The sequence below is a fragment of the Oncorhynchus mykiss genome, chromosome 10 (genome assembly GCF_057628025.1).
Source record: "Oncorhynchus mykiss isolate SJ-2025 chromosome 10, ASM5762802v1, whole genome shotgun sequence".
NCBI classification, from domain to species: domain Eukaryota; kingdom Metazoa; phylum Chordata; class Actinopteri; order Salmoniformes; family Salmonidae; genus Oncorhynchus; species Oncorhynchus mykiss.
In genome coordinates, this window is record NC_143031.1 from 36,160,059 (window position 1) to 36,182,355 (window position 22,297).

The following is a 22,297-nucleotide window of genomic DNA, read 5'->3' on the forward strand; positions in this document are numbered from 1 at the left end:
GAGAGAGAGAGAGAGAGAGAGAGAGAGAGAGAGAGAGAGAGAGAGAGAGAGAGAGAGAGAGAGAGAGAGAGAGAGAGAGAGAGAGAGAGAGAGAGACTGATTAATAGAGGCTCTAGATACATTTTAAAGATGTGCTGCTTAATTAGAGTCATATAGCCACTAGGCAAACGGAAATCTGCTCTGATGACACACTGGCAGGTCATCCCTCAAACGGCTCAGCTTCCCTTTCCCTCCTCTCCCTTACTCCTCTCAGGGTTTACCGTAGTACATCACATGCCCTCCCAACTGCTCCCTCACCTTTGTTGTCAAAGTGTCGGAAGAATAATATTCAGACATCAAATAGATTTTTAGTGCTTGTATTTTTATCTCTATTTATTCATTTAGGGCAGCAGGTAGACTAGCGGTTAGGAGCGTTGGGCCGGTAACCGAAAGGTTGCTGGTTCGGATATATCCAAGCCAACTAGGTTAAACAAATCTATATTAAAAAAGATGTAAAAACTTGTCTTAGGTACGGCAGCCTGTATGTGATACATGGAGAGAAATTAACTGTGCCCAGAGATCTCCTTTCCAAAGCAGGCATGTGCATGTTATAGATCCTGATTTAAGCTGAGAAATGAATTATGAATCTAATGAATTTGCAGGTTTTTGTTTGAGTTACATATGTTGTTTCCAGAGAGTAAATCTGAATACTTTTGGCAGTCTTATATCCAGAAGAGCATCCAAGAATGGCATGTGTACAGGCACTCTGCATACAGACAGAATGCAAATAATTTATTTGCCAACTCATCCCTACATTGAATTGCCAGTGGGGTGGACCTGAGCAAACAGCCGTGAAGCCTTCAGAGCACATACATGGAGAGTTGATAGATGGACTGACAGCTGGAGCTGTTTGTGTTTCACTGTGGGAGCCAGCTCATCTGCTCATTAATATTTATTTATTTTGCAAATGGATTCTGAGGCCGAAAAATGACTCACTTTTTTTATGTTGTAGTATAGATTAATATAGATTTGCGTTTGAACAAAAGAGATCTTTAGCCCACATATGATTGCTGACACCAAATAACACAAGCAGAGGAGCTGCACACATCTTTACCCATACATTACCCTCTGTTTACATTGTTTACACCATTGTATTATGGCATCTGTCTCTGAGACCTGGGCTAAGGGCCTTGCTGCACAAAAAAAGGTCCCTTTTTCAACAAATATTTTGATCTTCCTTTGACCTGAAAATCATGGAGGTGTAAGTAGCAGTAATAGGAGCTGAATGTACTGCAGATTTCCACTGATTCTGTCAGACTGGAAAATATCTGCCCTTGATCTAGACACCCATAAGGGTTCAACATCTGTTGGTGAATAAAACCGCTGAGCAACCCCACCCCCGCTATCACCTCCCATATGGTCTCTCCCTGTACTCTTTAAATGAGTGTGTGATGCAGGGGCTAAAATCCAGCTCTCTGGGGTGGTGTTATTGGGAATAAGTTGTAAGGGAAGCTGACTCGCCATTGTTCAAGATTACAAGTCAGCGCATGTCAGCTCAACTTCACTCAATTCATTGGTGTGCTGTTTGTGTAAAAGAAACTGTCACTAATGAGAACGATATGGCAGTCTTGACATTTGTGAATATTAGGTGAAATATGTGAGCAGAGGGATGCCGATGCCAACATAGCAGCAGATGGTGTATATGCATATCAGAGACTCATGTTTTGACTGCAGCATTGGTTGTTTTTTCTCTTGTTTAATAATTAACATGACTCATGACTCATATTTGGCTCATTAATTGAATACCCCTGATCTGATCCTACCTACCCCCTTTACATATCAGTTGTTCTGAAAACACCGCCATCTCTACAGGATACAGTGCCACCAAGGTGCTCATTGTGTTCAACAGCCCTATTTATAATTGACATTAACAGTCCAATGATGGAATCATCAAGTTTATCAGGAGTCAAGCTCATCCCTGCAATATGAAGAGCAGAGGAGCAATGAAGACGAGCTGAGGCCGTTAGGGGTTCTGTAGACTATTAGCATCCCAGATCACCTCCCCAGAACCACAGCACTCCCCCTGCACTTGTGTCACAATTATAATATATTAATATTCAGTTAACTCAGCATGAAATGAAGTGACATTGGGGTTTCTGTATCCAGCCACCTCTGTTAAACAGGTTGACACGTTCTATGAGGATTTACTGGGTTCAGAGCAATATGAGAAAGTGTTTATTATGTTTGCGTCGGTGTGCCACCACCTGATAGAAGAAACAGCTGAACGTCCAGCTACGCCCCCAAAGCTTAGTTAGTCAGTCAATAGCCAGCAGGAACTTAGGAAACCTCTTCCCCCTCAGAGCTCCTGCTGGGTCTGTAGAGTGATTTTGGAGAGCACATCAGAACTGGTGCTTAATGAACAATCAATATGGATAAGAGAGGAATTACAGATGCTAATGTGTGTGTGTGAGTGCATGCGTGCGTGTGTATGGTTGGGCGTGCGTGCGTGTGTATGGTTGGGCGTGCGTGCGTGTGTATGGTTGGGCAGGCGTGCGTGCGTGTGTATGGTTGGGCGTGCGGGTGTATGGTTGGGCATGCGTGCGTGTGTATGGTTGGGCAGGCGTGCGTGCGTGTGTATGGTTGGGCGTGCGGGTGTATGGTTGGGCGGGCGTGCGTGTGTATGGTTGGGCGGGCGTGCGTGCGTGTGTATGGTTGGGCGTGCGTGTGTATGGTTTGGCGGGCGTGCGTGTGTATGGTTGGGCGGGCGTGCGTGCGTGTGTATGGTTGGGCGTGCGTGTGTGTGTATGGTTGGGCGGGCGTGCGTGCGTGTGTATGGTTGGGCGTGCGTGTGTATGGTTTGGCGGGCGTGCGTGTGTATGGTTGGGCGGGCGTGCGTGCGTGTGTATGGTTGGGCGGGCGTGCGTGTGTATGGTTGGGCGTGCGTGTGCGGCTGTATGTGATCAATCTGTTTTTCTGGTTAGTACAGTCATATATTTCACACTACAATTCACAATGGTCCACAATATCCAATACATACTGTCATTTGATATGGAATGTGACATTTAGCTTGATGCAGCTAATAAGGGTGGGCTTATGGCCCATTATCCATTCAAAAGTGAAGAAGATATGACCAAGCAAAGACTTGCCAGAAATGGACCCTCAGATTAAATCGTATTATCTATTTATCAATATTATATGATGTTATTTGGAGCCCTGGACAATAGCTATAATTGCCAAGTTGACTCTGTTTTGTCAGATTAAGCATCCATGAATAGGCTATTTATACACATCATTATAATTTGTAAATTGTTTTGTACTTTCTACCCCAATTGGTAGTCACAGTCTTGTCCCATCACTGCAACTCCCGTACGGACTCAGGAGCGGTGAAGGTCGAGAGTCACGTGTCCTCCGAAACATGACCCTGCCAAGCCTCAATGCTCGCTTAACCCGGAAGCCAGCCGCACCAATGTGTCAGAGGAAACACCGTACAACTGGTGACCAAGTTGTCACCAGTTGTACGCAGTGTATGTGCCCGGCCCGCCTCAAGGAGTCACTGGAGCGTGATGGGACAAGGACATCCCAGCCCTCCCCTAACTCAGACGACGCTGGGCCAATTGTGTCCCTCATGGGTCTCCCGGTCGCAGCCGGCTGTGACTGAGCCTGGGTCTGTAGTAACGCCACTCCGGAGGCCCGGACACATTTTTTTTTTGATCGTGAAAACTTCCATCACAAAGTTTCCTCCCAGGCAGTCAGTGTTTTCCCCACTCAGTCGCTCACAAAGTTTCCTCCCAGGCAGTCAGTGTTTTCCCCACTCAGTCGCTCACAAAGTTTCCTCCCAGGCAGTCAGTGTTTTCCCCACTCAGTCGGTCACTCGGAGGAAGGTCACATTAACCTAGTTTAGCCAGCCACTCAGAGGCCATTTTTAGCAGCAGCTCCCTGGGTGTGAGTCAGGAGGCAGACCAGGGCATGGCTCTGTTCTCCTCACAGCATGTCATCTTGCTGCTCCAGGTGCCAGCAGCCCCACTGATCCATCCAGGTGACGCCTCCAGAACCCCAAAGTCAAACGGCACACTGACTTACTTCCTGTCTTGTGACCTCATGTGGAGAAGGGGGATGTTGAAAGGGAGCAGGTGGTCAGTCAAGTGGTCATCCTGTGGACGAATGCTGAGGAGAAACATGGCCCTGCAGTTTTGTTTGTAGTGTGTTGTCAGCTTATCAGACCTCAGATCTGCTGTTGGCAACATGCCCACTACAACCGGTTCTTTACTCAGCTCTCTGGGAGCACAGCACTCTAATGACTCATGGAAAAGATGTACACTGTATATGGAGGTGTATGTGTGTGTTTAAAGTGTTTTATTTAGGCACTGAACGCTATGGTTTACATTTTTTAAATACACCACTAACCTGCTTTTGTCTTCTCTCTCCTTCTCTTCCCAAATGCAGCGCTCCAAAATAGCAGTTTATGAAAAAATGTGGTCTTACATGAAATCAGCTGAACCGTCAGTGTTCGCCAAGACGACACCAGAAGGGGTTGCCCGGGTGCGAAAGTCGAAGGGCAAATTCGCCTTTCTTCTTGAATCCACAATGAACGAGTACATTGAGCAGCGGAAACCTTGTGACACCATGAAAGTGGGCGGCAACCTGGACTCTAAGGGATACGGTGTGGCCACACCTAAAGGCTCAGCATTAAGGTGGGTGGGATAATATAACAATATTCTCCTTGTTGTTATAGTATTCCACCTACCCTGATGTCTCGTGTCCCATTTCTCTTCTTCCTCATTCTTCACTTTTCATTTTTTGAGGTTCATCAGGAAGGTAAAGGTATTTATTACAGATGTCGGATCTTAACTTGATCACTCTTTTGTCGCATAGAATCTTCCTGCGGCATCAGGAAATTCAAATGAGCCTTGTGAATCCCGGAAAATAATCAGTTCTCTTTCTCTCAATGCAGGGGCAGTCAAGTCATTGGGATCAAGGCTTGCTATCAAAATATTATTATCGCTCAGCGCTAGGCCCCAGTCCTATTGCTGCTACATTCAAATGTACAAAAATGTATCTGAAATGCAGCCATTCACATCAACAACCGTCATTTTATATAGCTTAATAACACAAGATAGATATTGATCTCCAATAGGCTACGACATACAAGTGTCAAGTTTATCCTAAGGTTACGAATGAACTGTCAAAATTGAGTTGAATCGCTGCCTGGGGTGGTCTAGTGGTTAGGGCCGCTGCCTGGGGTGGTCTAGGGGTTAGGGACGCTGACTGGGGTGGTCTAGTGGTTAGGGACGCTGCCTGGGGTGGTCTAGTGGTTAGGGCCGCTGCCTGGGGTGGTCTAGGGGTTAGGGACGCTGACTGGGGTGGTCTAGGGGTTAGGGACGCTGACTGGGGTGGTTAGGGCCGCTGCCTGGGGTGGTCTAGTGGTTAGGGCCTCTGCCTTCAGCGCGCACATAATAGGCGTACCGTGTTGGACCAACGCCCTTCTGGCACAAATAACTCACTCCCTCCGATTGACTTGATGAAATTCCACATTTCAACTATGGACAGTCCAGGGATATTCTACCTCAGATCTTGATAAGAAATGACCATACCAGACACTTTTGGATAACATAATAAAATAAAAGCAGTAGGCTACACCAACATTAGTTTCCATTCATACAAAGTATCTTGGCAGACTTTGGTTGCAAGTGTACCACGTGGGATATGAACCAAGGTCTCCCACAGGAGCAACCAACATCTTAAACCGTTTTAGACTCTTGGGCCGAGGGCTGACACGTGACCATGACTGACTCATGTCCGCTGCACACGCAGGACTAGGTAACACTGACATCATTTTTTAGGGAATAACTACACTGTTTATATTCAGTCATCATTCTTTCAGTTTTGCCCGAATGCCGCCTTCCATCCACGGTTTCTGGTTAGGGTAGGTTTTACTGGTCACAGTGGGTACTACATCTCCAATGCACTTCTTTATAAACGCACTCACAGAGTCAGCGTATAGGTCGATGGTGTTCTCTAAGGCTGACCGGAACATATTCCAGTCCGCATGATCAAAACAATCTTGAAGCGTGGCTTCTGATTGGTCGGACCAGCGTTGAATGGTCCTCGTCACTGGTACATCCTAGTCTAGTGCCATCGATGGTTGCAATAGCCCCCTTGTTATTTGATTATATTCCAATAGGCTACATTCTTTTGGCCACCCATTAGCCTATCCATTGTCACATAATGGAAGATATGAAACCGATAATAGGCTAGCCTACTGTTTGTGTTTCCCTGGCTGAGTTAATGAGCTGATTTGAGCTGATCAGTTGATTTTACAGATGATTGACTGTAGAATGATAAACTTTCCTCCAGTGTGGATGCTCATCCATGTTTTATAGTAGAACTATGTATATTTAGTCAATTTAGTTATGGTCTTTGGTGTGGATTAAAATAGTGTATTGAATAATGTTGTTTAATATTTCATGTTATAAAGCTGTCAAGATGTTTATGTATTTGAGCCTATCCAAAGACGATTTTGGTGAGCTGAGACACTTTTCTCTGATGTGCAAATGTGGCCTACTGTAGGCTCAGGCTGGTCACTAGATCACCCAGCATTGGGTGAGAACTCACAAAGCTTGCAGGTGGAGTGAGTTACTTAGACCACTGCACTCTGGCAGGTCACAATACTCTAACAAGCACAAAAAAAAAATGATTTTCAATAGCGAAAAATACATCTACCCCCTACAAATACAGAAATGTATTATAATCCACATAAAATGGAGCCTGTGCGTAACCTACATAAGGTACCACGTAGGTGTGGTACTGCGTTGTATACAAACACCTCTTCCAGCTGCACCCTGGCGGCGATTCTAAATATTTCTCCAGATATTCAAATCCTTCTGCTGCAGGATTATTTTTCTCCTGCGACGAAACTGGTCAAATTAAGATCGGACATCAGTATGTGTTTCTTTAACTCACGTCTAGACGTCAAGCCGTTTCGATCATGTTCTCTCTATCTGTATGGTTTGTTTCTCTCTGTGTTGCTCTTTTTCTTTCTCTTTAAAGGGAAAGTACTCTTGGTATATTAGACATATTTACTAAATTCATTTGTATGTTGACGTGCCCCCCACCCACCTCTGTTGTTTGTTTTTCTCTTCCCCTCAATCTTTCCTCCCTCTGTTCTCCTTGGTGTCCCTCTGTTCTCCTTGGTGTCCCTCTCGGGCAGTTCTGCATTGCTTCTAATTTAACAGTTCAATGTGTTTCTTTCAATTAACTTGCTAAAAGCTGCATTGTCACTTGTGATGAATGTTAACGTGCATGCTGTATGTTGTCGTTATTCTTCTATTCTCTATGACAAAGTGTCCCCATCCCGCACACTTCAGTTCTGAGCAATGTAACCCTCCATACCACCTCTCTAATATTGAACCATTTCTTTGCTGTAAAACGCTTCTTACCTCTCCACACCGGTGCAATTCTTTACCGATTTGTCCTTTTCGTGCTCCCCCTTATGAATCATTTGATATTATTACTATTATTACAATTGACTAATATTATAGTATTAGATTTCTCACGGACCTGTTCATTTTCTTACAAGTTATGTTTTATCGTTTCAAGAAATGCTGTTAACCTGGCAGTGTTAAAACTGAATGAGCAAGGCCTCTTGGACAAATTGAAAAACAAATGGTGGTACGACAAGGGAGAGTGCGGCAGCGGGGGAGGTGACTCCAAGGTCAGCCTCAATGTCACCAACATCGGGTATCGTAGAATAGAGTAATCGGCAAGGCTGTTATATCACTACTGTAACCTATAGGCCCCAACCACAGCCCACTATGGCCCTGTAACAGAAAACTGTGTGGCTTTTTCTATTTTATTGTGCAACTGAGATCAAACTGGGAACCCTTTACTTGGCTAATGGAGGAAAAAGACCAGTAAGAATTAAGATATTTCTGCGAAAAAGACAAGGTATTTGTTTACTGTAAGTACAGAAGAAGAGAGGAGGAGTTGAAGCTGATTATTATTCATGATGGTAGTTAAGTACATCCACTGTGGTAAGATAGCATGTGAGACCTCTTTTGGGAAGTTAGTGTTCTGTTCTACAGCAGGGCTGTTTAGTGAGATATTTCTTGAATTTCTCCAGAGGCTTTTTAGTTTAGGTATTTGCCCTGTGGTTGTGAAAGGCAGAATGTATAGAAGGGGTGATTGTACATTTCCTCTGCTTTTTATGTCCACAGGGCAAACATGGTGGAATTATAATGCTCTGTTTCACTGAAAGTGGATGAATAATTTGTCATTTATGTTGAGTTAAGTATTGACTAAGAGAATAACATGGCAGTGTCCATGAACCCTAGCACTGAGGTGTACTGTAGCACTCTCCAAACTCCCTCAACCTTGGGTGGTAGGACAGGCGAGGCGAACAGCGTAGTCTTGAGGGGACTAAGCATTGCAGGCAAACGTGAGAATTCTAATGACAAAGTGACACCAAATGTTCCAAACTTTTGTCTGATACCAATAACATCACTGTAAACCAGTGTTAGCTTGTCACCCTGACAGATTCCTTTGGTTGGTCTTAGTCTCCAAGACCAGTCAAAGTCTACCTACCCATGACCGGCCCTGCCCCGACCAATGAAACGCTGCAAGAGGGTGGAAAATTTGACCTGATCTTGGGTTTCAGAACACGAGGGCACAGCGACAGCCCGACTGTGGATCCGTCTCTGTCTCTACTCTTCTGCTTGCATCTTGACCATAGTACACTTGACACATTGTAGAAGACCAGGCAGACTGACTTTGATGTTGTTGACTCTAGTTATTCATTCCTGAGCGTAAGCAGGACATGAATACTATCAGCAGAGCAACACAAAGCAGCTGCCTCGTCCTGCAAGCAATCTGCCTTGAATCCTTGGTAGAGAGAGGGTAGACTCAGCCATGTTATAACACACCTGCTACATTTCTGGTTTATTATTTTATTCCTAAAAATGCATGTGTTGGTACTTTAACAATGTGCTTCAAATATATTGTATGTAATAACCACTGAGAGAGGAAAACCCAATATATTCTAGACACACAGCTTCTAAAAACACTATAAATATAACTCAATCTGACTTTGGCCAATTATACTCTAATTATACTACAAATACCAAGGGGAATTAGTTCACAAATGAAAGTAGGCTACGTTTTCCTCATATTTAGCACATACATACAGTTGAAGTCGGAAGTTTACATACACTTAGGTTGGAGTCATTAAAACTCGTTTTTCAACCACTCCACAAACTTCTTGTTAACAAACTATAGTTTTGGCAAGTCGGTTAGGACATCTACTTTGTGCATGATACAAGTCATTTTTCCAATAATTGTTAACAGACATATTATTTCACTGTATCACAATTCCAGTGGGCCAGAAGTTTACATACACTAAGTTGACTGTGCCTTTAAACAGCTTGGAAAATTCCAGAAAATGATGTCATGGCTTTAGAAGCTTCTGATAGGCTAATTGACATCATTTGAGTCAATTGGAGGTGTACCTGTGGATGTATTTCAAGGCCTACCTTCAAACCCAGGGCTTCTTTGCTTGACATCATGGGAAAATCAAAATAAATCAGCCAAAACCTCAGAAAAACAATTGTAGACCTCCACAAGTCTGGTTCATCATTGGGAGCAATTTCCAAACACCTGAAGGTACCACTTTCATCTGTACAAACAATAGTACACAAGTATAAACACCATGGGACCACGCAGCCGTCATACCACTCAGGAAGGAGACGCGTTCTGTCTCTTAGAGATGAACATGCTTTGGTGCGAAAAGTGCAAATCAATCACAGAACAGCAAAGAACCTTGTGAAGATGCTGGAGGAAACAGGTACAAAGGTATCTATATCCACAGTAAAACAAGTCCTATATCGACATAACCTGAAAGGCCGCTCAGCAAGGAAGAAGCCACTGCTCCAAAACTGCCATAAAAAAAGCCAGAGTACGGTTTGCAACTGAACATGGGGACAAAGATCGTACTTTTTGGAGAAATGTCCTCTGATCTGATGAAACAAAAATTGAACTGTTTGGCCATAATGACTATTGTTATTTTTTGGAGGAAAAAGGGGGAGGCTTGCAAGTCGAAGAACACCATCCCAACCGTGAAGCACGGGGGTGGCAGCATCATGTTGTGGCTGTGCTTTGCTGCAGGAGGGACTGGTGCACTTCACAAAATAGATGGCATCATGAGGTGGGAAAATTATGTGGATATATTGAAGCAACATCTCAAGACATCAGTCAGGAAGCTTGATGCTTGGTCGCAAATGGGTCTTCTAAATGAACAATGACCCCAAGCATACTTCCAAAGTTGTGGCCAAATGGCTTAAGAACAACAAAGCCAAGGTATTTGAGTGGCCATCACAAAGCCCTGACCTCAATCCCATAGAACATTTGTGGGCAGAACTGAAAATGCATGTGCGAGCAAGGAGGCCTACAAACCTGACTCAGTTACACCAGCTCTGTCAGGAGGAATGGGCCAAAATTCACCCAACTTATTGTGGGAAGCTTGTGGAAGGCTACCCAAAACGTTTGACCCAAGTTAAACAATTTAAAGGCATTGCTACCAAATACTAATTGATTGTGTGTAAACTTCTGACCCACTGAGAATGTGATGAAAGAAATAAAAGCTGAAATAAATCCTTCTCTCTACTATTATTCTGATATTTCACATTCTTAAAATAGAGTGGTGATCCTAACTGGCCTAAGACAGGGAATTTTTACTAGGATTAAATGTCAGGAATTGTGATAAACTGAGTTTAAATGTATTTGGATAAGGTGTATGTAACTTTCCGACTTCAATCGTATACTCAAGGAAATTCCATACAGCAGGTTAAGAACTGGAACTAGTAACTATTTGTGATAAATATATTTGGATGTATGAGAATCAGGCGGTGTAAAGACATAATTTACACCTCCATGGGTAAATCATGTTTCTTCTGTGTCATATTTTCTCAGTTGTGCATCTTTTGTCCTCATGTTTTGTTTGAATGTTATTTGATATTTTGCATGAACTGTTCATACTGTGTATTTTATTTTTATAGTTTTGTCTTTGTGTATGTTTTGGGAGTGTTCTGTCTGCATTGTTTTCCAGTTCTTGTTTTGTCATCTCAACATATCATAAACCACACATATGATAAGCACTCCTGAGTCATACCTGGTGGTAACAGTGACATAGTCCATAGACCTCCCCCACCACAGACACTGATATTATACTCTCAAAAAAGAACTGAACATTGCTTTTTTTACTTTGCTCCTCCTTGTTGTTGGACTGGATCAAGACTGGATGGGCCCCAGCATGTCTACCTAGCAGCCAGCAGAAATCACAGGCACAAGGTGATAGCCATCTGAGAGGCATGCTCAGTACAGCACGCACATCAGCATGTGTCATTATTGTGTCAGCCACTACTGGACAGACAGACAGACCCTCTGTGACACGTTAGCTAGGATAGTACAGTCCTCTAGCTCGCTGTTAGCCAGTCAGCTCTCAGTCAGTTGACCTCTCACTTGCTGTCATTCCTGTTGTGGGTCACTTCCTGTGCCTGCATGCCCTCATAGGACGCCCCCCCCCGCCCGCCCTGGATACGTGTCATGCAAGAGGGAACTAAATCATCGCCTGTTTTCATCTTTGGCTCCATGACTACATCATACATTAATAACACTATGTTATAGCACTGTTATAACACTGTTATTCCCTGTTTCTGTCGTTGCTATACTCTACAAAACGAGTTCCAGACCAAATAGCCATGCCATTGCCAGGGAATCTTCCTGCTTAGGGACTTGGTAGGGAAACAGAAGTCAGCACACCCAGTTTGTCCTGATGTTACGCCCATAGTGTAGCTGCTATTCTCCATTCTGATGCCAGTACTGGAACCTTGACAGATGTGACTTGCATGTCCATAGCAACAGCTCAGTACGAACAGGAGTACTTATTGTCCAAAGCTGCTGTAACTAACCTCATCCTTATTAACATAGTTATTTTCTGAGACTAGTTGCAAACCATAAATGTTGCCAAAGTATTTTTTGTCTGAATTGCTGTGAAAATAAGCCATATAGCCAGATAAGATCAAATAACCTCACATTCTCTACACTCCTCTTTTATGTAAGTATTCAATATTATGCATTAAGCAGACAACAGTGGTGAATACAATATATTTAATGAAGTTAAATTACAAACCCAGATCATTTTTCAGAAAGAAAATATACACAGAAATCTAGCAGTCATGTAGAATACATTATGTCTTACAAACATAACGCCCTACTTGAGGACTCATTAGAAACTGTTTGGCTTTTTTATTTCTCAGTCAAATCTACCTGTAGATCTCATTGATCTCATTGCAGGTAGAAGTTGAAAAACTAGCTATATAACACTAACCATGCAGCCACAGAGCTACATAGAATCAATATATTGGCACCTATTTTGGTATCTACCGCTCTCTTGTAGCTCTCAACGTCACGTGTGATTGATTTTATCTGCACAGTATAGGCCTACGTAAGCCTATTCTGAGCAGGATGCATATGCAGTGGGGGCTGTATTTTGTGAGGGATTGGCTGTCCTCAGTTAGAATAAAATCAGACTGCTGGTTTTTGTTTGTCTGTTAGTCAGGAAAGGGTTCCTGTTAGATCCACCTTGCTAAACCCTTGGTCCAAAAGCGACATGTGCCCATAACAATTGCACCTCTTCTTTTATGTATGTATAGAGCTATATTACAGCAGCTACTCATTCTGCTCGATCCAATCTTTTCTACTTTTTTGAACAGTGTGTGCCGATTACTCAAAGCGATACAGGTAGGGTCCGGCACGGTAGGGGTTAGTCCTGGTGTATGAAAGGTGACCGTTAGTTTTGCCTGCTCTCTGTGTTGTCTTGGCCAGGACCCTGCTCTATCGCTTTGTAAAGTATGAAGTAGTTTAAAGCTTGAATAACATAAAATAACATAATATAATGTTATTTATGTTATTTCCCACGTGAAGAACTCCTGTAAACCTTGCCGTATTGAAACTCAGTGAACAAGGCATCTTAGACAAGCTGAAAAACAAATGGTGGTACGATAAGGGTGAATGTGGAACCAAGGACTCTGGAAGTAAGGTCAGTCGCTGCAGGTCTTTTTACACGGCATTTTGACCTAACTGTTCATATGCAAATACGTAAACACCATACATTTTCAAAACCACATATTTTTTCTTCCATTTTTTTTAAATTTTTGTTTTCCTTTTCATAGAATGCAAGTGAAAACAGTCTAAAGAATATCCATCCCACAGTTTGCCTTACACATACTTCATTATCCACAATACCGTCGACATTATTGGTGTTTACATTACTATTATAATGATGATAATGATTATTCCTAAGATCTCATCACATAGTTTAGACATACAGTATGTATTGGTAGTTGAAAAGGTGCAGCATGCCTTGGATAAATGTAAGATTCCATGTGTATTCATACTTACCATAGACAAATGACAACCGTTGAATTGTAACCATTATGCTGCAGTTTTGTTAACCAAACTTTTATTGAAACATTGTTTATTAGTGTCCTTACTTATTTGCGTGCTAATTGAATATATTGAATCTATTAACATTATGCAGTTTGACTTCAAGCTTCCTTACTCTGACAAACTACAAACTAACTTTCAAACTCCAGATGGTCATCCAGTGGTCAGATGGAATCTGAAGGTCATGTTTGAACTGTGGAATGTCACAATAAGGAGATTTTGTTTGCACACTTCATGAAGTTAAAGGATCTAATATAAACCAGTTATTTAACCCTCTGAGACAGTCATCGGACAGGACGTACTGGCCCTGTAGCCAACATCAGGGCTCCCCTATGATAGTCTACAAAACACACTTTAAAGGACACACTAATAGGGTTAAAATGCAAATGGTAAAACTCTTATAAATGAATTTCAATATCTAAGTTTGGATGTTAGTAGCAGAAAAATGGTTCAATTCACAATTCCTATAGCTTGCCACTTTGATTGAAATTGTGAGATACAGTCAGATAATGGTACGTTTGAAAAACTACAGTATCATAGTGAAGTCAGGGCCTATCAACAGTTTTTCGACCTGTACGATATTGACCACCTTCCTTTAGGGTGGCCTCGTTAATGAGCTACAGAGTAGGGTATAAGGAACCTTTTTCTCAACATTCACCAATCCAGCTATGTTATAAACTACCTGCAGAGTTGAACCACCTCTCCTGCTATTGTTGATGATTGACTGACCTACCAGACAGTCCCAAGTTGCTCCCAGCTTTCCACTGTTGTAGGGAAGTCATTCAGCAGGTCAGCCTCTGCCGTTTATCTCAGTACTACCCCACAGTAGGCATGTCTCCATGGGATTCACTGCCTACACAGTTGATAGAGCCAGACAGAGTTGTTAGGGTAATCCATTAGATCACTAGGCTGTGTTTACACAGGCAGCCCCATTCTTATATTTTTTTCCAATCACACCAGAGATTTTCACGTCAGCTCTTTTTCAGCTCTGATCTGATTGTTCGAAAGGCCAATTAGTGAAACGATCAGAATTGGGCTACCTGTGTAAACACAGACTAATAGCGGGGGTGCCGTTTACATTAGAGCTGGATTTGAGTCAGAAGCCTCTTTGGGAGATTTTGCCTGTCTTGTTAGATCAGGTCACAACCAAAATGTCTGTAAAAAATTCTTAACATTGTTCTTTACCTTCCCCAGGACAAGACAAGTGCTCTAAGCCTGAGCAATGTGGCGGGAGTCTTCTATATTCTGGTTGGAGGGCTAGGGCTGGCTATGACCGTGGCTTTGATAGAGTTCTGTTATAAGTCACGGGCAGAAACCAAAAGACTGAAACTGGCTAAGAATGCCCAAAACTTTAAACCAGCTCCTCCGGCGAACACCCAGAATTTTGCCACGTACCGAGAAGGCTATAATGTGTATGGAACAGAGAGTGTTAAAATCTAGGGGGTATGTGTCTCCAACATTTTGTCCCAGTTGGGCAGTGTCTCTGAATGTCAGTCACCCTGTAACTGGATGCCATTTCAATACAATGTTATAAACTGATGTTTTCAACATGGGCAATGCATGTATTGTATAGTACTTCTATAATATTTTTTTTGTTGAGTATAGGCTACAAATACACATTTTGAATGCTGTTGAAATCTAGCCTTCAAGGGCCCCAAATACCCAAATGTTTATGTAGGTTCCCCTATTACTGAAAAATATAACATTTTATGGTGTCACAAAAAAAAACCTGTTGAAATCCCATTCCGGTTTTACAGATCTGAAGTCTGTCCCTTCCGCTGGTGTCTCTGCAGGAAGGTACAGTCACTCTGGAGGAATACAACCCGCAATGGCTGGCACCCTGGAGGCGACAGACATGGTCATCAGCTTAGACCCAAACCCACAGTCAACAAAGGCCCATCTTGGGATGCCAAACCTGGCACGATAATCAACGACAGTGACACAATAGGACTTGTTTCTTGAAATATGGGACCTGCCTCTCTTAGTGCCTTACGGAGCATTCAGCGTCACAACAATGCAACTCCATTTTGGTTCACTTGAAAATACAGAATCAAAAAATAATATAGGGGAGGAAAGAAAGAAAACATTGATAGTGTTGTAATCTATATACGTGGGTTAGTTTTTGTTTCATTATTTTGACGAAAAAAAAATGCCATTACTTGCCATTAAGAAACTTATCCCAGAGAACATTTTAAGTCATTTCAATCCTTTACAGGAATATTTTAGTGGTAAAACATTGACCATTTTTTGTTTGTTTTATTTAACGTACTAGTCAACTGCCTATTTTACTATACAGTTATGTTCAATGTCATATAATAATCTAAGATATACTTCAATCAATAGGATAGGATCAATAGAAAATGACAATATTGTACCCTCATTCTGTATTTAAAAAATGTGCATAATTTGAAACCATTGATTATTCAAAATGTCTTAGGTGCTGTCAATTTTCTCAGAGCCTGATGGGCAAACGGACATTTTATCATGGCAGCAGCATAACATGACTGGTTAAAACAAATGCAATATTTAACTTGGGTCACACTTGTCACTACTGCCAAAAATGTTCAATTGAAAACAGATTTTATGAAGATGTGATCAGTTTTAAAACACATATGGTGTCTTATTGTAATTGTTTTTTTTTGATTGAACAGAGAACGGTTGTAGAGAACACTTGGATATTTACAGTATAGGACTACCAAGCATAATAGGTGTTTGGTTATAAACAGTACACCCCTTTTGACAATTTATAAAAGGTTTAAGTACTCCTAATCACAAATCTGCTACATTTCTTACACATTAAAATGGAAAAAGCTTTATAAATGTAAGTCTTATTGCAATGCAATCCAATGATATCTTTAAAGATGGAGCTCTCTATTATATGAACATGCTGGGTATAAATAACAGCACACTGTATCTGGTTGGGATTTACATGACTTTCTTTGTACCCGTTTGTTTTCTGTTGAGATTATGTAGTGAATGATGAGCAATGAGAGTGGAGAGAGAGAGAGAGAGAGATCAGAAGAATACAACGAGTATTTCTGTTTGAATGTTTCTGCCAAAACTGTGATCCACTACACTTTGAAGACAAACCCAAGACAAAACTGATGAATATGAGAATTCTTTATGAACCACGGAGGACCATAAATGTGAAGAAACGTACATTTGTTTAGTTTGATTTTATTAAATGAAGGCTTCTCATCATTTTTACCCAAGTAAAACGCATGTGGAAGAGGTGATCACTTGACCAAACTGCAACCTAAAGCAGACCCTAGGAAGTTAGCAATCTCAACTTTAGAGCTCATTTGATCCTTTCGGTTATTTTATTTGTAACTGCATCTCAGCAATGAGAAAACTGCCAAGCTGCATAGTGATAACAAGAACTGCATGTCTGGACATACTGAACCTTGTTAGTGAGGTTCTGTACAAAGAATTTTGTTACATTTTTGTCAATAAAAACAGATTTAAAAATTGGTTATTTTGGAATATTCTTGAGATGTTGAATGGTATTCTTTGTCATACAGGAACAATATATTTCATCATCCTCATATCGCCAGCAATCATACTGCACCACATATCAGACAGAAAGAAACCAGGAAATATTAACCAGCCATTTATCCAGCCAACTTGCCAGCCTCAAAGCATTATCTTGAAACGGGCAGAGAATAACGCAATATGGACAATCCATATGGATTGCCCTGAAGTACAGTCAAATGGTATATGTGAGCAATTATTTCATGACAATGCACTATACTGCAAAGGATATTTCCAGTGAGAAAGGGGTATTTCCAGTATAGAGGAATAGCAGCAGAGTGCCTTGCCAGCCAGGTATAAAATAGCAGGATTGCCAGACTGGACAGAAGTTAGTCTGGGGCTTTTGTGTGATAAATAATGTAAAGCCAAATAACTCATATATCATTTACAACCAAGCTAAAACACTGAGGGAAAGAGGAATAAGAGAATGCTTTCCACTGTAAAGTATCAACAAGACTGGAAGCCTTGTCTGAACACTAGACTAATACATTTGTAATGTATTTAAGAGCATTCTGTACATATCAGAAAATAAACTGTAGCAGCATTCCCTATAAGGCTGTATATCCCTGTTGAACACTGGAGAGTTCTCTTTGTGCAAGGTTTCGATTTTTCTCTGTGGGAACTCGACACTTTCTAACTTCGAGGAAGTCTAGAGTTGTGTCAATGTAGAAGGCAATACTTTGGAGTAAATACTTGATTTTAGAACGGTATTATATCAGCAGCTGACCTACTGAACATTGTTACGTCAGCTTAACTGTAAGAAGGGATGTGGAATGGCACATAACCCCATTACAAAAAGAAAAGAACACCAGACACGAATGGCTCACTAGGAAAACTATCATTTATTAGTTAAAAAAAAGCATACACTTGTCGAGTACAGCAGATAAAAACTCCAAAAAGTTGTTTCTGAAACATTTGTATTTGGAGTACAAAGCTTTGACATTTTTACAATTATATTTGCTTCAAGGAGTAACTGTCATTTTACAAATGATTTAAAAACCTGATAACACACAATCGCATAATGGACATAGCAAGGGGACATCAAAAAATAAACAGAACAGATATGACATGACTTACATGTTACCTTCTTTATTATTGTACACATAATATACAAACTGGTCATTTGTATCATTTCACTCAATCTTTGCCTAAAGACTTGCTTGGCTAAAAAGGAGAAATAAATAGACATGTAACCCTAAATGAGGCAAAAGCAAATATGGAGAGTGTCTATTAATGCCAATAAAACAAGCCGTAGGGGAGGAACCTGACAACATAAAACAGGTGCATTTTTTCATCAAGCGTTTGTGATTATGGAATGTATGACCTGTTGATTTCAAGAGAGCGTTTAATACAGTTACCAGTTGTCTTTCTGAGTAGAATATCATTTTGTGATTTGAATAGCACATTGTGCCAATATTCAAAAGTTAAAAATAAAACAAATACCTGGTTACTGAAACACACTGAAATGAAAAATAGAAGAATAGATCTGCAAGTTCCAAACACTACAACTAACATGTCTTGCGGGCAGTTACAACGGAAACAACACAGGCATGAGAGTAACATTTGAGATGCGGCCTCCTCTCAGAATGAACAAGGCAGAGAAAATAGAGCACTAGTTAACAACGTGGTACAGGATGAGGGAGGGTGACTGTCTGGGTTAAAAGCACGGCTTCTCCAGGTCTGCTGCAGCCCATAGATGGGAAGGGGAGGGAAAGGAAGAAATAAGATATATGTTTTAGACACTGACCAAATCACACAAACATTTGAAAGTCAAAGGTAATAATGTTAAATTGGGATGATGTAAATTAATTTCTCAATTATACTGAACAAAAATATAAAACGCAACATGTAAAGTGTTGGTTACCATGTTTCATGAGCTGAAATAAAAGATCCCAGAAATGTTCCAGAAAAAGCTTATTTCTCTCAAATTTTTGTGCACAAATTAGTTTACATCCCTGTTAATGAGTATTTTCCTTTGCCAATATAATCCACCGAACTGACAGGTGTGGCATATCAAGAAGCTGATTGAACAGCATGATCATTACACAAGTGCACCTTGTGCTGGGGACAATAAAAGGCCACACTAAAATGTACAGTTGTGTCACACAACACAATGCCAGAGATAACTCAAGTTTGAGGGAGTGTGCAATTGGCATGCTGGCTGCAGGAATGTCCACTAGAGCTGTTGACAGAGAATTTAATGTTAATTTCCCTACCATAACGTCCTTTTAGAGAATTTGGCAGTACGCCCAGCCGGCCTCACAGCCACAGACCACACGTAACCACACCAGCCCAGGAACTCCACATCAGGCTTCTTCATCTGCGGGATCATCTGAGACCAGCCACCCGGACAACTGATGAAACTGTGGGTTTGCACAACCAAAGAATTTCTGCACAAACTGTCAGAAACCATCTCAGCGTGCTCTTCGTCCTCACCAGGGTCTTGACCTGACTGCAGTTTGGTGTCGTAACCCACTTCAGTGGACAAATGCTCAACTTCAATAGCCACTGGCACGCTGGAGAAGTGAGCTCTTCACAGATGAATCCCGGTTTTAACTGTACCTGGCAGACAGCGTCGTGTAGGCGAGCGGATTGAATGCAGAGAGATACCGTAACGAGCTCCTGAGGCCCATTGTTGTGCCATTCATCCACTGCCATCACCTCATGTTTCAGCATGATAATGCGCGGCACCATGTCGCAAGGATCTGTACACAATTCCTGGAACCTGAAAATGTCCCAGTTCTTCCATGACCTGCAAACTCAACAGACATGTCACCCATTGAGCAAGTTTGGGATGCTCTGGATCGATGTGTATGACACCGTGTTCCAGTTCCTGACAATATCCAGCAATTTCACACAGCCATTGAGGAGTGGGACAACATTCCACAGGCCACAATCAACAGCCTGATCAACTCTATGCAAAGGAGATGTCCCACTACATGAGGCAAATGGTGGTCACACCAGATACTGACTGGTTTTCTGATCCACACCCCTACTTTTTTTGTTTTATTAAGGTATCTGTGACCAACAGATGCATATCTGTAGTCCCAGTGATGTGAAATCCATAGATTAGGGGCAAATTAATTTATTTCAATTGACTGATTTCCTCATATGAACTGTAACTCAGTAAAATCTTTAAATTGTTGCATTTATATTTTTGTTCAGTGTAGTATTCCATTACTACTTACCTTCGCTGACTGACCTAGAACACATTATCTGTGCTTGTCGGAGGACTTATGAGTACCACCATTAAGGAAAACCTTCTCCTTCATTTCACTTGTTGGATACCTACTACAAAGATCAACAATAAAGACACAATATTTCGTGCTGGTCGTTGCCTTGAATAAATGAAATTGAAATATATACAGTACTCAAGGTAATACAATAATAATTACACCAAATACTATGGCTCCAGAAATGAATTCCATCATTTCAGTTCTAAAGCGTTACCAAAACATTTAAGGATATTGTTTTTTCTCTTCCTTTCCGCCACTGCTGTCCCTCTTCTCCTTCTTGTCAGGTTTGTCTTTGTCATGCCTAGACTCCTTTAACAGCAGGCAGGGAACACACGTGTCAAACAAAACATCACTACTGCCACAGAGTACACCGGGGCACCAATGTGTTGGCTACAAACTATGTATATACAGCACATTTGGCCATTAGTTCCTATATGCACATATGTGATGATGGTGCTGGTTCAATTATTCATCAGCAGCAGCAGCACAGTTTCTGTACTTATTTAAAAGGGCCAGAGAAGCTGCACAAACACACTGGGCCAAAACCATCACAGCTTAACCGCTTTGACTGAGCAGCAACAAAAACAAAACAAACTATGAGAGACTACGGCTCCTCCCCGGGAGCACTGTGTTGTGATCTACTAGGGTCAAGGACAAGGGCAGTACTACGTACCTTCTTGCCCCCGGAAGAGTTTCTCTCAGGTTTAGTAGACTCTCCCTTTTCCTTGCTGGAGGACTTGGACCTCTTGGTCTTCTCTTTGTCAGCCGAGACCGGGGAGTCTGAGGAGGGACTGGCGCTCTTGCTGTGTTTGTTGGAGGAATCTGGGCGAGAAGAGGAAGAACCCAGCATGAATATTGATCGTATCCATATTTAAGTTTTAATCTATGGTTGTTATGTACAGGGAGCTAACTTACTGGTTCCATTTTCATCTTTTCTGCGTTTGGATTCTAGGCTCATCTCACGGTCAGTGGTCACATGGTCCTAAAAAAAGATGGAAAACAATTCAAACGTCCACACCAGCTGGGATGTGGCGGTCAAGCAAATAACTGACGGTCTTACGGTAATTGACTGTTAATTAAACACACTTAGCATCTCCTGGCTTCCACATATAGCCTACAAGCCACTGATGCAGACCTTTGGAACATCTACATTTTAAAAAGTCTAATAAATCCATGTAATATAGCATACACTTTCACAATAAATCCCTTATTTATTTTAGACAGGTCTAAAGAAGCATGATATGAAGAAAATGTAGTCTATTTCAGAAGAACAGAATAGCATACGGAGTTGTCCTTATGTTTGGCCCTGATCTGGCTATGCCATATTGCTGTGGGCTACACTAGTTCATTTTGGGGCGGCAGGGAGCCTTGTGATTAGAGCGTTGGACTAGTAATCGGAAGGTTACTACCTGACAAGGTAAAAATCTGTCGTTCTGCCCCTGAACAAGGCAGTTAATCCACTGTTCCTAGGCCGTCATTGAAAATAAGAATTTGTTCTTAACCGACTTGCCTAGTTAAATAAAGGTAAAATAAAATAATATTTAACAGACAAGATTTGCTTAGAATTCCGTGACATTATTTTATAGTATGAAGAATACAACTGAACAGAGCTGAATAAAATAGAAAGGATATTTTCTCTAAACGGTTTTGAGGGAGTGCACACATGCGACTATTCTTGTTGAAAGGTTAACAATAGAAATGGGTATTCCCACATGCTTAATTTAGTTATTAATATAACTGTAATTGTTCTACAAACGTTGGGCTATATGTTTTGATTTTTAATACATTGTAAGGCTGCATGATGCGACTCTGACGATGTTTTTTGAGAAGCACTTGATAATGCCTCAAATTTCCCAGCGGCATCCCCTTTGTGTGGCCATAATGCACCCTAAAAAGAAATCCATGCCTTTTCGAGCCCTTCTCCCCGAGTGCTGCCTGCTCCGAAGCGCCTCTCATCTCACTCACAAGGCTCTCCATCAGGTGATCGGGTCTCTCTCACAGGCTACAAGTGAAGACGGACACATCGGGGACGCAACTGCGCGTGTCCTTATCCAATT

The 22,297-nt window shown here is 41.7% G+C and overlaps 2 protein-coding genes across 10 annotated transcripts in view; one reads left to right on the forward strand and one right to left on the reverse strand.

Moving 5' to 3' along the window:
• The window catches only part of LOC110533760 (glutamate receptor 3), a 105,642-nt gene extending 88,698 nt beyond the window's left edge, over window positions 1-16,944 (forward strand). The window contains exons 13-17 of one of the 6 annotated variants that reach the window (XR_016483685.1): window positions 4,423-4,670; window positions 7,576-7,690; window positions 12,952-13,066; window positions 14,668-14,916; window positions 15,231-16,944. Coding sequence is in view for 4 of the 6 variants with exons in the window: in XM_090186503.1 (XP_090042629.1) it covers window positions 4,423-4,670; window positions 7,576-7,690; window positions 14,668-14,913 (609 nt within the window). In the remaining 2 variants the exon portion in view is untranslated. The remainder of the gene's footprint in view (window positions 1-4,422; window positions 4,671-7,575; window positions 7,691-12,951; window positions 13,067-14,667; window positions 14,917-15,230) is intronic. The other 5 variants (XR_016483686.1, XM_090186503.1, XM_090186505.1 and 2 more) reach the window with 5 other exon arrangements.
• An 883-nt stretch (window positions 16,945-17,827) lies between these two features.
• The window catches only part of LOC110533758 (THO complex subunit 2), a 65,560-nt gene continuing 61,090 nt past the window's right edge, over window positions 17,828-22,297 (reverse strand). Inside the window, exons 35-39 of one of the 4 annotated variants that reach the window (XM_036990130.2) lie at window positions 21,156-21,222; window positions 20,914-21,062; window positions 20,473-20,549; window positions 20,193-20,244; window positions 17,828-18,684 (exon numbers count right to left, since the gene is read on the reverse strand). In XM_036990130.2, the coding sequence (XP_036846025.1) occupies window positions 20,217-20,244; window positions 20,473-20,549; window positions 20,914-21,062; window positions 21,156-21,222 (321 nt within the window). In that variant the 3' untranslated portion in view covers window positions 17,828-18,684; window positions 20,193-20,216. Of the gene's footprint in view, window positions 18,688-20,192; window positions 20,245-20,472; window positions 20,550-20,913; window positions 21,063-21,155; window positions 21,223-22,297 lie in introns of all 4 variants that reach the window. The other 3 variants (XM_036990129.2, XM_036990132.2, XM_036990131.2) reach the window with 3 other exon arrangements.